Source organism: Papaver somniferum, chromosome 1, assembly GCF_003573695.1.
Source record: "Papaver somniferum cultivar HN1 chromosome 1, ASM357369v1, whole genome shotgun sequence".
Taxonomy (NCBI): Eukaryota; Viridiplantae; Streptophyta; class Magnoliopsida; order Ranunculales; family Papaveraceae; genus Papaver; species Papaver somniferum.
In genome coordinates, this window is record NC_039358.1 from 197,321,365 (window position 1) to 197,339,218 (window position 17,854).

General features: G+C 37.0%; 3 protein-coding genes across 3 annotated transcripts; 2 read left to right on the plus strand and 1 right to left on the minus strand.

Annotated features, from left to right (window-relative positions):
• The first annotated feature begins 522 nt into the window (after positions 1 to 522).
• On the plus strand, positions 523 to 2,927 carry LOC113357130. The gene is made up of 5 exons (XM_026600423.1): positions 523 to 760; positions 1,205 to 1,272; positions 1,370 to 1,525; positions 1,622 to 1,876; positions 2,071 to 2,927. Exons 1-5 carry the CDS (start codon positions 523 to 525, stop codon positions 2,782 to 2,784), a joined length of 1,431 nt encoding a protein of 476 aa, XP_026456208.1. The 3' UTR covers positions 2,785 to 2,927.
• Positions 2,928 to 12,247: 9,320 nt separating this feature from the next.
• Positions 12,248 to 14,178, minus strand: LOC113334881 (F-box/kelch-repeat protein At3g06240-like). The gene has a single exon (XM_026581105.1). It carries the CDS (start codon positions 13,794 to 13,796, stop codon positions 12,624 to 12,626), a length of 1,173 nt encoding a protein of 390 aa, XP_026436890.1. The 5' UTR covers positions 13,797 to 14,178; the 3' UTR covers positions 12,248 to 12,623.
• Positions 14,179 to 14,712: 534 nt separating this feature from the next.
• LOC113334889 (serine/threonine-protein kinase PBL27-like) lies at positions 14,713 to 16,544 on the plus strand. Its single transcript, XM_026581113.1, has 5 exons — positions 14,713 to 14,914; positions 15,014 to 15,200; positions 15,283 to 15,487; positions 15,577 to 15,944; positions 16,045 to 16,544. Exons 1-5 carry the CDS (start codon positions 14,895 to 14,897, stop codon positions 16,339 to 16,341), a joined length of 1,077 nt encoding a protein of 358 aa, XP_026436898.1. The 5' UTR covers positions 14,713 to 14,894; the 3' UTR covers positions 16,342 to 16,544.
• Positions 16,545 to 17,854: the final 1,310 nt, after the last annotated feature.

A 17,854-nucleotide genomic window follows, 5' to 3' on the forward strand; every position in this document is an offset into this window, starting at 1 on the left:
ATCGTTTCGCAAATCTCCAATATTCAGGGCATTGTTGAATGTGGCTCAACTAACTAGTTTGAATCCGCACGGATCTAAATTTGTAATATCCTCCCAAATCAACTAACTAAAATAACCAGACAGAAGATGCATTGCTGATGAAGCGAAAATGAAATACATTCATTTATTTGCTCAAGAGTTATTGGCTGTAACCTTAACTCTTTAACACTACTTCACAAGTCTCTTTAATGTTGGCCTTTTTTGATTGATTGATTTCGCGACAATGTGTGAAGTTCTTAGAAATTTCTTAAAAAGTTGTCAAGTTATATAGCAACTAACTTGTGAAAATTTTATTAAATTTGTTCTCAACAATTTTCAAATTTTAGTAAAAAACCAAAACAATATCTAAGTTTCTAACCTTGCTATCCGTTTACTTCAACTGTCTGTTATAGACTTGCTACTTCTCTATAGGTTTGTCGTATAAAGAGGATAAGTTGCTGAGTGACATTCATCAAGACTTTCACATTAATTGTAAACACAAAAATGGGTGGTTTACCGGTGATCATAAAAGTCGCTCTGCTGATCGTGTTTACAGTGGTGTGTTGCAACTTTGAAACATCTGAAGCTGCACTTTCACAATATGATTACAAAATGATCCATAAGGTTAACAAACATGGTCCTTACATTGGTTTACTCGTCTCCAAAGATTCAGAGTTGCAACCATTCTTGAAGTCGCCGAGCTTTCATCTCAATAGTAAAATTTCTCATGTAGTTTTATCAGGTATACTTGTGCTTATTAAGCTCATAAGTTTCAGTTCATTCTCAGTTTCTCGCTTAGATGGTTTCCATTGTCATATTTCGTGTCATCTTATAGTCCCTTTTGTTTGAAAAAAATAAAAAATTATTTTATGTCATCATCTATTAAAAAAATGAAGACAGCAAGTTAATTAATTGAAAAAACTCCCTTTTAAGATGTACTATGAATGCTATATACTAGCTCGGTTTCAAGAGAAATGATACCTTCATTATTTCATTTTTTTTTGTCTAAAATACATAAATTAAATAAATAAAAATATCACTTATCCCGAAACGTGGAGAATATTAACCAATAAAAATAATATTAACTAAAAGAATACTTAGTATGATGCCTCACTTGAATCCAGATTAAGCCTCACCAAATTGTATTAAACTGATGTATATGTACTTCTTTTTGTGTCATTTGAAGGAAGAAGATTTTACATTGGATATCTTGGTAACAAGAAGATGATAGTCGCCATGACTGGGATGGGCATGGTAATAGTTATGCTTTCTTAGTTTGTTTTTTTTTTTTTTTTTGCCTTTTTTCTACCATGCTATAAATTGACTCAAATTGCGTTTTCGCTGGCGACAGATGAATGCAGCAATTACTACACAAATTTTATGTGGGAATTTCAAAATTAAGCTCGTTTTTCACTATGGATTAGCGAGTAATGCTGATCCTAAAAGGAATATGGGTGACATATTGATTCCTCAATATTGGGCTCATACCGGATACTGGAACTGGCAGGTGATTGATTAGGTTAACATAAATATCGTTCCACTTGATTTATTCATTAGACAGATTTATTTGATTCTCTTTTTCTTTGTTTTTCGGATTTTGTAGAAGTATGGGTATGGTCCGGATGATGAATTAGCTTTCGAAAAAGAAGGATATTATACGAGAGATTATGGTTACTTAAAATTTGCTGATTATTACACAAACAAGACTGGTGAGAAGGACAATGATTATTCGTATGTTAATTATCTAAACAACATTTGGTATCAACCCGAAGAGACATTTCATGTTGATGAAACAAAAGATTCAGTTTTTTGGGTGCCTACTCCATATACGTACTACGAAACAGCAAAGAAACTAGAGGTATAATAGTTCATAGTTGGCACATATCTACTTAATTTGGCGTCTAAAATCTTGCTTGGTTTCGGTTCATGTTTTGCCGGATTTATTGTCTAACTAGTTTTGCAAATGCACTATATATTAAGCATAACCATACGAATTGCTGAAACTATAAGAAGCATCAAGCAAAATGATTATAACGATTTTTTTATTAACAGGTAGTACCATTAGCAGGATGCACATGCACAAAAGAAGGCACGTATTGCTTGCCGAAGACACCAAAAGTAGTAGCAGTGGAAAGAGGGAGCAGTGCAAGCATGTATACAGATAATTATGCATACAAGAACTTCTTAAATTCAAAATTTCATGTCAGTTCATGTGATATGGAAGGAGCAGCAATTGCCTTGGGCTGTCATGAACATTATATTCCTTTTCTTGGATTCAAAGCTTTATATGATGAAGGTGCTCCTCCTAATCCAGCACAACCTCCCTCTTCTTCTCCCTCGACTCCTCCTACCTCTTCCCCTCCCTCTCCATCTCCCTCGACTCCTCCTACGTCTTCCCCTCCCTCTCCACCGCCCTCGACTCCTCCTACCTCTCCGGACTATCCTCCTCTCTACCCTCCCACTCCTTCTCCCTCTCCGGCCTATCCTCCTCCATACCCTCTCACTTCTTCTCCATCTCCGGACTATCCTCCTCCTTACCCTCCAGCTTCTCATCCCTCCCCCTCTTCCTCTTCCTCGCACTCTCTTTATCCATCCTTTATTTCCTTTTCTTCTCCCTCTACTCCCACTGATGACGTTTCCGTCGCCGCTGAAGAGAAGAGTAGTATGTATGGTCTCTTGATTGAGAATTGCATTAAAGTTACAACTGAGTTTGTTACCAAGTATAACCATCATATGAGTGATGATGTGTGTATTAGCTCTTCTTAGAGGTCGTTTTTGGCAAACTGAAATTCTTGCAGCTGCATTTCGGGCTAGCTAAGTCATTGCGTCCAAGGAACAAGGGAAAATCAAACTTTGGTGTACTGCGTGTATTTTTATTTTGCTTTTACTTTTACTGGAATGTTATATGTACGTGCATTTTATTAATTAGTACACATAAGATCTTTGATTTTGAGGCTTGTTGAAATATTAACAAGTGATCTGCTATATATGATCCTATGTGCATCAATCATGTGTTATGCCCCAGTGCTCTATTGGGCGAGATCACTACGGGAAAAATCATCATTCACGACAATGTATTAGCATTGTAGTAGACAACTCTATTTTATGCATTGTGGATGGGGGTATTGTAGAAAGTCCAACCTTTTCTACAATACTTGACTAAGAGTTGTAAAGGGTGATGTGATTCATGGTTCGACAATATTTTGGCAAAGTTGTGATTCTCTTTCGATTTTTTTTTTGAAAGCCTAACACAACTCTTGCTTGTGTTGTAGGACTATTTTACACAACAATGGATGTGTATCGTAGAAATATGTAACACAACACTTGTATAAGTTGAAGGTTTATCTTAGATAACCTAGGATGTGTATCGTAGAAATATGTAACACAACACTTGTATAAGTTGAAGGACTATCTTAGACAACCTAGGATGTGTATTGTAGAAATATGTAACAACTCTTATTAATATTATGAATAAGATTTGCACGACACTTGTTAGAGTTGTAGAACTATGTTCGACAGCACCTAGTTATGTCATAAAGACATTCTTTCACAACTTTTGATTTGTGTAGTTAAAATGTGGAACACAACTCTTACTAGAAGTTGTGTGCATATAACTATTTTGAAAAAAAAAATTATAGCTGAAACCGAATTGCCGAAACTATTTCATATTCATAATTTCATATTAACCTGTCAGTGTAAGACATTTACATTCATTCAAGTTACCATACCAGTGTTAAACACACACATCCAAAAAATGGCAGTAATATAGATGTTTGTTATAAAAAGTTGACTCCAAAAATATTATGAAGATTAAGATGTCTATGAGAACATTATTCGACAACATCACTAACATACTTGAACTCTGAAGTCGGCATGTAGACATGAGCATCATCCACATGAGGAGTAATCACACACACAATGTATGCTCGTCAGTTCAAAAAAGTACTTGCAAGGTCATCAGTCCGAAAAAGATCTAAACCTTCACCCTGCAAGTGCAAACTAAATGCCAAACTTTAACAAGGCAATACATTTCATTATAGCAAATAGTTTGAATTTTGAACGCATCGAGCAGCATTGTTATATTCTCGCCTTCAAACTGCTTCCCATCATCAGACACCAATTGTGCAGGAATGCCAAATCTGCATATAATACTTTCAAAAATGAATGCGAAGATGTCTTTATCGCGAATATGTTGAACTGCTTTTACTTCTGCCCATTTAGTGAAATAGTCTGTTGCAACAATTAGGAATCTTTTTTGCCCCGTTCCTGGTATAAATGGTCAAACAATATCTATTCCCCATTTTCCAAAGGGCCATACATTTGTTGATGTATTAAGCATAGCCCCAGGTGCATGTATCTTCTTGCCATGATGTTGACATTCTTCGCATCTTCTCGAAACTTGCTTTGCATCTTCATGCATATATGGCCAGTAATAGCCCTGTATTTTTGCTCTATATCCGAGTGATCTTCCTCCACTATGGTTTCCAGCATCGCCATAGTGTAATGCCTTTAGAATTTCGATTCCCTCCTTTCGCGTAATACATCTGAGCGAAGGTCCAAGAAATGATCTTCTATAAAGAACACCATCCCTTAATTCATAATTTGTCGCACGACTCTTTAATTTGTGTGCTTCTAATCTTTTTCTCGGCAATTATCCGTTCTCTAGATAAGAGTGTATCTCAGTTCTCCAATCCTTCTCTTCGCTCACATTTTCTTCTTGTGTATCGTCTATGATCATCACATCTATTTGCACTTCACCCTTTTCTATAGATGGTAACAATAGTGTTTGTATTTTTATATCCCTTGCAACCGGATCTACTAACATTGATGGTATGAATGCCAATGCATCTGCAAGTCTATTATCTTTTCTCCCTATATGTCTCCATCTTATTTTTGGAATTTTCATTGCTAAATGCATAACCAACTTCCTATATTTTTGCAAAGATGGTTCATTGGTACTATATGTGCCTTCTATCTGACAAATTACCAACTGGGAATCACTAGTTATTCACGCATCCTCAATCTTCATTTCAATTGCTAATCTTAATGCGTGGATGACTGCTTCATATTCAGTTTCATTATTTGTGGATGCGAAGTCCAATCTGAATGAGTAAGCCATTCTCGCTCCTGTTGGTGAAATGAATACAATAACAATTCCATTTCCTTCTCCATTGGAGGATCCATCCACCAATATCTCCCATCTGCTTTGATTTCGCTCAGTTAATAAATCATTAGGATTTCCATGTTCTTCATCCACCTCCCTCATTTCTTCTACATATTCATCTTCTTCTATTGGAAATTCTGCAAGAAACTCTGCGATAACTTGCTACTTTGGTGAAGATAAAATTTCATAACCAATCTCATAGTTTCCTAATTGTGCATTCCACCTCTCTATTCTTCCTGCACTCTTCGAATTCTTCATTGCGTTTTCAATTGGTACTCATGTTAATACTTTAATTTTGTGATCTTGAAAATAAATGCGAAACTTGAATGATGCATATACCAGTGCGAGAATCAACTTTTTAATTTTTGAATAATTTTTCTGTGCGAAGTTATATGTTTTGCTTATGTAATATATTGGTTTTTCTACACCTTCATCTGAACGTAACAGTACTGCACTTAATGCATAAGATGTTGATGCTAGGTATAATAACAATTCTTCTCCCTGCTTTGCCTTTTGCATAATAGATAAGTTTACCAAATAATATTTTATGCTCTGCAATGCTTTGTCGCACTCCATTGTCCATTCAAATTTGGTCCCCTTCTTTAATATATTGAAAAAGTGTTTACACTTGTCCGAAGATCTTGCAATAAATCTTCCCAATGATGCTATCAATCCATTTAACTTTTAAACTTCTTTGACTGTTGCAGGTGGTGGCATATCTCTAACCGCTTGTACCTTCTCCGGATTAACTTGCATTCCCTCCTTGGATATAATATAGCCTAAGAATTTTCCTGATGATATGCCAATTACACATTTTTCTGGGTTTACTTTAATATTGAATTTTCGCATTTGTTCAAATATTGCTCGCAAAACATCAACATGATCTTTCGCCTCTTTGCTTTTAATTAGCATATCATCTACATAGACTTCTAATGTTTTATGTATCCATTTTCCGAATACTTTCTGCACCATTCTTTGATAAGTCGCACCTACATTCTTCAATCCAAATGGCATTCTCGTGTAACAATATAAACCTCCTGGTGTGAAGAAAGCGGTGTGTTCTTGATCTTCTTATGCCTATGGAATTTGATTATAGCCTTTATACCCATCTAACATTGTGACTCTATCATTCCCTGATGCCGATTCCACCATTTGAGGTATGTCGGGTAAAGGGAAGCTGTCTTTAGGGCACGCTTTGTTTAGATCTGTAAAATATATGCAAATCCTAATTCCGTTGTTCTTTTTAGGTACCACCACCATATTTGCTATCCACTATGGATATTTTTCCTCCCTTATAATTCCTGCATCTAACATCTTCTGCAATTGTGCTTCTATTTTAGGATGATAATCAGTTGCAATCTTCCTTATCCTTTGCTTGAACGACTTTACATTCTGCTTAATGTCTAATTTATGGCATGCGACAGACAGATCTATTCCTGGCATTTCTTCCATACTCCATGCGAAAATATCATTATATTCTCGCAAAATGCTTACCGTTTCTTCCTCTTCTTCTTTATCCATTTTAGTTCCAATTCTTAATATTTTTGGTTCTTCTTCAGTTCCTATGTTTATTTCTTTTGTTGGTTCCGCTGCAGTAAAATTCGCTTTTGGTTCCCCCATAGGTGTTGGTTTCTTAATTTCTTTAATTTGTCCACCTTCCTCCGCTGGTTCTTCGCCTGGAATTCCTTTTCCCTCTTTCGCTCTTATCATGTATATTCGAAATTCCTCTTCTTTCCTTTGTTCTTTTGATTTTCTCCATCGATCCTTTCGCTTCTTTGCTCGCCATTCATAATTTCGCACATCTATTTTATTACAAGTATTCGCAACCTTAACATCTCCACTGATTTCACCTATACCGCTTGGAATTGGGAATCTAATACATTGATGTAATGTTGACGCTACGGCCTTTAGTCCATGTACCCATGGTCGTCCCAATAGCATGTTGTATAGTGACTCAATGTCAATCACACACAGTGTTATCTTTGTTTGAACCTCTCCCAGTAATATTCGCATAACGATTTCTCCTTTTGGATTTGTAATTGCTCTATTGAATCCATGAACATTATATGATATGGTTGTCATTTCTGCATCTTCATATCCCATTGCTTTGAATATGCGATAAAATATTACATCAACTGCACTTCCTGTATCTATCAATCCCCATCATTCAAATCCCCTCCGTTTTGCAATAATTTTTTCTCGCTCAGTTGTGACCGTAATTACTAATGGATCTGTTCGCTGTAAGTTTTCTTCTGGAATTTCATCCTCCGCAAAGGAAATGTTCACCTTTTCCCAATCTTGTAATGAAAATTCTTTGTCTACCGTCTCTATCTTCTTTCCTTCGTATTTTTCTTTTATGAATTCTCCCTGTTACTGTTGCTAGAAAATCTACCTCAGAAATTGATACTCTAGTTATGTTATTACACTGTATATCTCTGCGTCTTCCTTGAATTGGTATGAGTCTTGATACAATTACATTCCATTATCACTAAATGAGAATTTAGGTAATCATCTTCTTATTGTATCAAATGTAGATAGAATGACAAAGATTAATCCATCTATTACAATGATATATTTGCCCTAGATTTACTTTCTCTCTCTCTATTTCTTGACCAAGACTCACTCTAGAACTCTCTCACAAGTAATGACCTCTCTCCTTTATATAAGATTTTACATAGTGGATGGCAGCTAAGAAACCCGCTATTTTTGGGATCACTAAGCGACACATTCGCTCATATACAATCGCTCATCTTCGAATAGCGTACCTCTTCGCACTTTACTCGTGACTTTGCTGACATCATCTGGTGCGTCATCTCAACTTTGTTGTGTGCAACGCTCTTCGCTTAGATTGTATTCTTTACTTCGCTTGATTACTAACGTGTGCGATATTTTACTCCTACAATGCTTTCCTCATAAACTTGTCTACCTGAAACTACCTGTGAAGATAACATTTGTACATTATCACAAAGTTCTTGATCAGTTGATATACACTAAAACCTAGCTTTGTTCAGGTTAATGGATACTAGCTGACCTTTCCGCTGCTCATTAAGAAACCTTTGTACGTGCACCCGCGTTCTCCCTCACCCAAAAAGGATTCTATGGAAAAATTCTCAGTGGCAGCTGCAAGTTCTTGAAACTTAAACTTAGTGATGGCGGCACGACCTTCAGTATCACTACTAGAGCATCTACCAAATCTAAAAATTTGAAATAATCTACACAGACATTAACAAGAGAATTCAGGGTCATGTCAAAACAATGTGAGCCAATGACCAAAATTTTGGATCTAGCTTCTACTTACCCTGAATTTTTGTTTGCCATATTCTGCTTTTATCAAGAGATTGATCAGTCAGTGAGAAAAAGAATCTTTTTTTAAGCAGAAGTTACCCTTTCTCGGTCAACGATTATACATTGGAGCTCCTAGCTTATATACATATGATTTTGAGAAACATAAGAATGCAACCGGCTCTACTACACTAAGTCCAGCTAGAGACCAACAAAAGAAATCTAAATGTGCTTGATTTATGTTGTTTGTGATCCATCCATGTTGACTTCAGAATGACTGATATAATGAGGATAATCAGGAAGGGTTAAAGGATAAAATGTCCCAAAATCGACCTCCTAGGTTTGAAAATGCCCCGGACGTTGGGAAAGAAATCAAAATGCCCCAAAATCATATCAAAATTCCCCATTCTGTTATGTTTTCCGTTTCAGAGCGTTAAGTGGTCAAATGCGTAAGCATACGGCCCGCACGTGGAAATCGATTGACATTTATACCCTTCTGTCCACCAAGATGAAAATCTAGGGTCGTATTTTCGTCATTTACTGAGATTGCGACACGTGTCGATTACAAAAATGGACGGCGAGAGATTTTGGGTTTTACATTTACCGATTTTTTTTTAAATGACCACGGTGTCCTATTAGCTAGGATCGCGACACGTGGAACATCCTAGCTAATCAACGACTAGATTTTCCGACCGTTGTGAGATTCCGACCGTCGTAATAACGGTCATTTTTTTTTGTCTCCCCTGACTTATAAATTGTGAAGATGATCCAACCAAAAATCAGTAAAAAAAAATTTTCTCTTCATAATGGCTGCTACATCAAGCCAGGAATATGAGTTGTGCAACGAAAGAAATCATCAATCAATTGATTGTCATTGGATCTACACAAGGTGTAAATTAGTTCCTTGTAATGGTATTTATACATCATAAACCAATTTTCTTCAGTTTCACTCATACAAATCATCATACATAAAGGAAATACCCCATTCTGAGCATCTATACCTGTTGCTGAAAGCATCACACCACCAAACTTACCGGTTAGGTGAGCTCCATCTAACCCAATAACCATTCTACAACCATTCATAAAACCTTTTATATGTGTATTATACGCCAAAATGACACTCTCAAATCTGTTATCTTTATCATCTTTAGACCAGCTGAAATGACCTATGCTCCTTGGGTTCAATGAGGTAGCATCTATGACCAGTTATGGTGTTTTTTTGTAACAAGTCTCAAATGTTCCATCCCTTTATGACACATAGAAACCCAATCTTCATAATTCATCTGTTCTTGTGTTTCTTCTTCTTCACTATCATCTCCACTCTCATCCTCACTTTCATCTTCACCATCATCTTCCTCATCATAGTCCTTAAAGAGAAAGTCAGGCCTGTCATCAGGATGACACTCATCTTGATGTACATTAGGAAAATTCACCTGGTCATCTTCATACCCCTGTACATGGTTGGCTGCAACAGATTCCTGTGTAGGAATGATTGGAGTGAACCACAGTCTTACCAAATCATCTTTATTTGGTTTACCTTTGTTCCAAAATGAAATAAACATTTCCTCTGATTCACACTTATCACATGCATTCCCTTCTTCATCATTAAATAAAAACAGTTCAAGTGCAGAATTCATACCATATGCATTCACCAGCTGTCTCTTTACCATAGCCATAAAACCATGTCCACTGGTACCAGCTTTACAACCAAGAAAATACAAGTCTTTAAACCTGCCACCTATATCTGTTAACCAGAAATTTCTATCCTCACTCTCCATTCTAAAACAGTTAACAATAATGAAACAAATCAATTAAAATGGCATATACATCATCTAATACAAATGGCAATGCTCTTGTATAAAATTTACAAGTCCATTACAAATGGCAATGCAGATGACAGTGTAACACATCAAATACAAGATTGTTTTTTTGTTTTTTGGCTAAGCCCATTTTTTTTGGTTAAGCCCATTGTAAGTGAGAACTGCAATGCATACAGAATGCTGATAAGCCCATTGTATTTGAGCTTCAAATACTGATAAGCCCATTGTATTTGAGCTTCAAATATGGATAAGCAGCAGGAACAAGGATATATAGCTTCAAATATGGATAAGCATTTAATCAACATATAAACCATGCACTTCAAATATGGATTAGCATAACAATCAAGTTCATTTTTTAGTATAACAAATCGGCATGTCAATAAGATGAAACAAACAGCATGTCACAACACTTCAGCTCCACCCTGACTACAACAACATCACCCAACTATGCTAATGTCCATTTCCATTCTAGTTAACACAGTTCACAATCACAGTGATATTGAAAAGAGTAATAATATCTCAAGAAGCTCATGCTTATACAGTAAACCAATTGCTCCACCCTGACTACAACACAGTTCAACATCACCACACAATCAATCAATTTTACAGTTATAATAGCTCAAATAGCTCATGCTTTTACACCATCACAGTAATAATTTCCATTTTAGCTCAAATAGCTCATGCTTATACAGTAATAATATCTCTGCAATTTTAATTTGGTTCCCTAATAAAATTACAAATGGGGCTTTTACAGTAATCCCCAAATTCAATTATCCCCTAAAAATTGAAAACCCCCAAATTATAATCCCCAAATTCGTCAAACCCTAATTTTTCTCTACTACAGAAACCCTAAATCATAAAACCCCCAAAAAAATCGTAAATCGAGAAACCCATCCTACATAACCCAAACCCTAAATTGTAAAATCAAAAAAAATTTGAAGGAAGTTACCCAATTCGTCTTCCTGTCTCCCAATATCTCACCGTCTTCCTGTCTCTCACCGTCTTCCTGTGTACATCGTCTTCCTGAAGCTCATCGCCGTCCTGTCTATCAATCTCTCTCTGAAACGTTGAAGAACAATGGTGAAAACCCTTGCTCGTAATCAAAATACAAAACAAAAGTTAGGTTAACTTTTACCTGTCCACGAACACCTTGCCTTGCATCCAATCCGTTTAATCGAGCAAGATCTTTTCTTCTTCTTCCACCCTCTCAATCTCTCATGGGTTCTCTCCTCACTCGCATGTCTCTCTCAGCCTCTCTCTCTATCACTGGTCTGTGTGGTTTAGGTTCGACATGAGGAAGATAAGATCTGGTGCACACGTACGAACCACACGGGTGGACACATGTGTCGATTAAGGTGCACGTGTCGGGACCTTGGATGCCCACGTGTCATCGATTTTGGGGCACACGTGTCAAAGAGACTTACACGCTTCGTTGGGATAAAGGGCAAAAAAGACATTTCACCTAACAGTTGACTAGTCAAAGGAAATTAAAATGCCCCATTTTGACCAAAATAGAGAAAACTAACGGAATGGGGCATTTTGATTTCTTGCCTAACGTCCGGGACATTTTCAAACCTAGGGGGTCGATTTTGGGGCATTTTGTCCTTTAACCCGATCAGGAAATGTCCTATGCCCAACATGGTCGAGTACAGCGACAGAGCCACACTCCTTAGCCCATTGCGAACTTCACCATAGAAAAATTATTGTAAACAGACATCGATAAATACAAGAGCAAGACCCAACAAGAGATGTAGGAGCTATGGCTTTTGGATCATCAGTGAATCCAAACTTTTGAGCAATTTTCAGACTTTGTTCTCCACTACAGCTGTTGTAACCATTGTTAAGGCAGAAATAAATATGCACCACAAAAAAAAAAAATGCCACCACCAATTCTCTGAAGTTCAGTTATGCCGTTAATTAGATTTGCCACTAAAATTAAAACTTGAGCAAATATCATAAATAATCGGTCTAATGACTCACAAGATTAGAAAAATATAATAGAAACTACAAAAGATTTGACAACACAAGAAATCATAAACAGATCACCATTTTTTCTACCATCAAATATCCCAAATTCATTGATCACCTAAGCAGTTGTATGGCCAATCAGCCATGAGTCCGAAACTCTAAATAGAAAATAAGTTTGCTCTATACTGGATATACAACATTTCAACCCCATCACAAGATAAAGTAGAAGTGAAAAACATAGAATTACCCATGGTAAGAGAAATACTTTTCACCTCATTTAATCACCCTTTCTTACTTTGGCACTTTTGGCTGTAAACTAAAACAGTTGCGCACCGCGTCGTCCATAACAACATATACATATATAACAAGGACTAATGGCGTATGCTCGTTTTTCCCCATATGCCTCTTCTTCGTGTTCCTATGACTTCCTTTCTCCCCAAATAAATACCGGTGTTGAGTGAAACTAGGCTCTCGACGTAATTATCTACACCTCTGATCTCTAAATTACCAAGCTTCATTCGTCTAGCACTTGAATGCTTTGGGCCGTACAAAACTAAATCAGTCCCTTCACTATATATTAGACACTCGCCATTCCGAGAAGACCATTTCAGGTCCTTATCATCCGCAATCTTGTCTTGAATTTTCGTCCAAGATTCCCGAACTCCATATTCCCGCACCACCCATGCTTTATTAGACACTGCAAGAACTACACAAAGGCACCCTTCCAACACTTTCAAAATCATATGTGAAGCGCGCTCTATTATTTCTTCTGGCAGTTGTATTTCTTTGAAGCTCTCATCGCTAATATCAAATGAAACAATAATGCTGGGTGTTTCAGTGATCCAATGAAGAGCTCCATTAACAAGCACCCCATTGAAATTATCAAAAGAATAAAGTTTAGTTTGAAGGGTGTTCCATGAATTCGATCTTAACGTGTAGACATATACCGTAAAACTAGGAGTATTTCCAGCATAAACCAACTTGTAATCGTCATTCTTGTAATCATAACAAAAATATGCCGGCCACTGGACTGATCTTAAATAGGGTGAATCGGGTATCCTTTTATACTCTTTAGTGGTTGGATTCCAAAGACAAAGGAATTCCGTAGCCTGAAAATTATAATGTTGCAAGCAGACCCATCCATTGCAAGAACCCAATAAACGAACTGAATCTGCAAATGTAGTTCGGTAATGCTGTATTACAACAGCTTCACCGTAAAATATACTCGTAGAGAATAATGAATCTTTTGTTATGATATAAATTTGAGATGCCTGAATCTTACTGTCATAACCACTAAGTATGAACCTAGAGTTATTGTTGATTTGGAAATTAAGATGTAACTTGGCAAAATCAGGCTTGGAAATTATGGAAAACCATGTCTTCGAAACACACTTACATGTAAATGTTGATTTTGCCGGAAATCTTATAAAGATTTCGATGTATAACTCATCTGGAAGACTTGCTATTGGTTTTGCTGCTTCTGTTTTGTGTAGAAATAGACTCTTAAGCTTCAATAACAGAGATCCTCTTCCTCCTCCTAACATTGTTCAGATCAATTTCTTCTTCTTCCACAATATGTTTAAGAAAGAGCCTTAATTGCATTAAGAACATATAAATGAGTTTACCTCTTGTGAATGAGTTTTTCTATCCCTCTTCTCTGATTCTAAATAAAATTCGTTCTCATCTCTTGAGTAGGTGAGATATTCATTCTTTGTTTGAAATGTGAAAATTTTCCATTTTTGGCAATGCTATTAAACATGGGTTTGGTATCTATCTACTGGTCACATGCTGGTAATCCTTGCGTTGGTATGTCTTTGAAGCAAAACAACTCTTTATTGAATATGATGAATGAATTTCGTTTTGAAGCCATTTCCAGAAAGTAAAATTGCACCGGTGATGCATATTGCAGTGTAGAGCCAGCCAATAACTCTTCATACCCGCTTTTGGTATACAGCACCACTCTGCGGTTTGGAGTCCCCACTCCACTCCTTTTGTAGTGAGGTGAAATATGGCATCTCATTTATTATTGGGAATCTGGTGTTAGGCAAACTGTTGCTATTGACAGGGGTGGTTACGGCACATATGATGTTAAAACTAATCAATCCAAGTAAATATTGTTCAAAAACAACATATTGGATCACAGCGAATTAACTATGGATTCTCGTTGCTGCTTGCTAACTGTAGAGGAAGCAAGCAGTTATCTGGTAGAAATGACTGCAAGCATCTGCTTCAAGAGATTAATACTGCAATGGTAACAATGACTCCTGACATCGTTACATGGTAGTAATAACTGTAGGGGAAGCCCATAAAAGTCTTTTTTACCGCTTTTGGTATAATGCAATCTCTTTGGTTTTGAGTCCCCCACTCCTCCTTTGTAGTGAGGATTTAATATGACGCGTCCCATTTATTATTTGAGTTAGGTGGAGGGTCTTGCAAAGCATGTGCACTCAACTGCCTTTAGTTAATTTTGGGGTTCAACTTCATTCTTTAGTTGAGTTGTAGCGATCTCGGTGGAGGGTTTTGATATTGAGAACTCAACACTCAACTATTTCCTTTTTTCGATAGTTTTCACTATGTTATGCTGCTTTCTTTCCTTCCTGCTGAGGATCTGTCTTTCTCACTAACTGATCAATCTCTAGAATATGGCAAACAAAAATTCAGGGTAAATAGAAACAAGTTCCACATTGTTTCTCTTGTTGGCTCACTTTTTTTGTTTATTGACTTGACATGAATTTTCTTAGTACCATGCATGTCTGTGTAGTTTATTTCGATTTTGGAGACTTGGTGGAAGTTCCAGTAGTGTTGCTGAAGATTATACTGCAGGCGCCGTCACTAAGTTTAAGTATGGAGAACTTGAAGCTGCCACAAACAATTTTGCAATAGAATCTCTTTTGGGTGAAGGAGAACACGGGCGTACATACAAAGGTCGCTTAAAGCGCACTCGACAGGTTAGCTCGAATCTATTAGCCTCAACAAAATTTTGAGTGTTGTTTGTTTGCATTAAGTAATGTAGCAAAGTTATCTTCACAGGTAGTTGCAGTTAAACAAGTTAATGGGAAAAACATATCTGACATCTACCGCTGCAGTGAACAGTCAATCCTTTGGACAATTCATTGGCGTAGCCTCTTATACCATCCGAACATAGTCGATTTGATCGGGTACTGCAGTCATGGAGACCAGATATTTTTTATTTATGACTTCATGCTGTTGGGATCCTTAAAGGACTATTTACATGGTAATAAGATGGATTACTAGATCTCTTTCTTTCACTGACCTGATCACTCTATAGATAATTCAAAATTGACATCATTGTTTTTGTTTTAGATCTTCCGGCCGATAAGAAGCCTCTGGACTGGAATACAAGGATGAAAATCGCAGCTGGTGCAGCTGAAGGAATAAAACACCTGCATGATGAATCAAGTCCTTCTATAGTTCATGGAAATATCAAACCCTCTAACATTCTCTTATTTGAAGGATATCACCCAAGGCTTTCAGATTTCTTCGGGTTTAAAGAACATATCCTAGAACCTGAATTTACAAAGAATTTAAGCCTCAGGTGTGCTCGTCATGCACCTGAATCTGTTGGAGATGGTAAACTTACTAAACAATCCGACATCTACAGTTTTGGCTTTGTCTTGCTTGAACTGATTTCAGGGCGCAATGCAGAGATGAAGCTTGATCTCATTGAATGGGTAAACTGTTTAGTTGTTTATTTTACAAACAATTTTAAGAAAAAAGAAGAAGTCAACAGCTGCATCTGATGAATTTCTTGTTTGGCGAGCATGCATGCAGGCAAAACGTAAATTGGTGGGCGGTGAGGAATTCACTGGGGTGGCTGACCCGGTACTGAAAGGCCATTACCCAGAGCAAGGATTGTACCAAGCTCTTTATCTTGCAGCTGAATGTTTACACGCTTACAATGTGGGTCGGCCTGGTATAGGACATGTTATGAATGTTCTATCAAATTTAGCTTCTGAAATTTACGACCCAGATGCTATCCAAATAAATCAAGCAGGTACACTGACAATTGGAAACTTTGAGAAGGAAAGACTAAGAAACCAATGGCAACATGTCTGTTTTTTATTCTAGAAATGTTTTTACTGTATTATTTTTCAGTTTAAGTAAAAAACCGATTAAGAACGGGATGAAAGGGTTGGTTCGATAGCAAGATGTATTTTCTTTTCATTAAACTTTTCCAACGCACGAGATGACATTACAATGTTGTTTCAATTGGACTGAATTTGAAAGAAAGCATAAGAAATAATTGACAGCAAGCAAAATCTTAAACAGTTTATCTTTTTTTACTAAGCAGTTTAAAGGCCCATCAGCCATGCATGCAGTCTGAAACTCTACATAGGAAATTCTTTTTCTCTAATCAACATTTCAATCCCATTCCAAGATTGAGCAAAAGTGTGAAAGGAAGAAATTATACCCATGGTAAGTACCTCATTTAATCACCCATTCTCATTTTAAACCAATCGCCCATTCTTATTTTAAACTAATCGCCCATTCTTACTTTAAACTAAAACAGTTGTTGCTCAACGCATTAAACATACACTCATTTATTAAACATCGAAGGAACTACACAAAGGCACCCTTCCAGCACTTTCAAAAATACACTCATTTTCTCGGTTATTTCTCCTGGTAGTTGTATTTGAATGACTTAATTTTTCTTTCTCTTTCTCTGATTTTTAACATAAAAGTCTTTCTCATCTCTTGAGTAGGTGATGCTATTAAATGTGAAAATTTAATGTTTCTGGCAATGCTATTAGACATGGGTTTGGTATCTATCCATTGGTCACATGCATACTGATAACTCTTGCATTATTATGTATTTCAAGCAAAACGACTCTTTACTGAATGTAGAGAATCAATTTCGTTTTGAAGCCATTTCCGGAAATTAAAATTGCACGCGGTAATTCTAGCTTCTTTTTTTGTTCTCAAATGAATGGAGCAGGTACACTGACTGTGGGCACACAAACCTTCGAGGGGGTCCGAACGCTCACAATCAATCATTATCATCTAAAGAGATTGTGACGATGATATCCTGGTGTTGATTCATTGGCTCAAAACCTTCGGGTTTATCATGGCCTCATCTAACAACTCCATGCGAGGCATTTGTGCATGGGATATAAGTATTAAGGAAAAAAAACGTATAAGTAAACATCCATGGAGCTAAATAAATGTAAAGTGCTGAAATATAAATAAGACCAAGGTTTACGTGGTTCAGCACTAAGGCCTACATCCACGGGGTTTGTTGTTTTACTATGTTCTTCACGGTTACATGAATAGTCGAATGACTTTTGGGTTTACATGTTTCTCTCTTCTAAGGATTAACTTACCCTTGCATCTCTCTCTCTCTCTCTCCTTCTCTTCCTGATTTTTCCGATCCCCTTCCTCTTGGTGGAGATTGGGTATTTATAAGGTTAGAACGTGGGACCCATCTCTGAAGACCGTTGGAACCTTATCTTCTTGTGTCCTTGCGTCCATCACGCGGAGGTCTGCGTTTGCCCCTTGATCCCGCAGAGGCATCCTCGCTCGTTCCACAGGTTGGTCGACACGTACACTGCTCAGAGTGTTTAATGTGGGTAGTTGAGGGGTC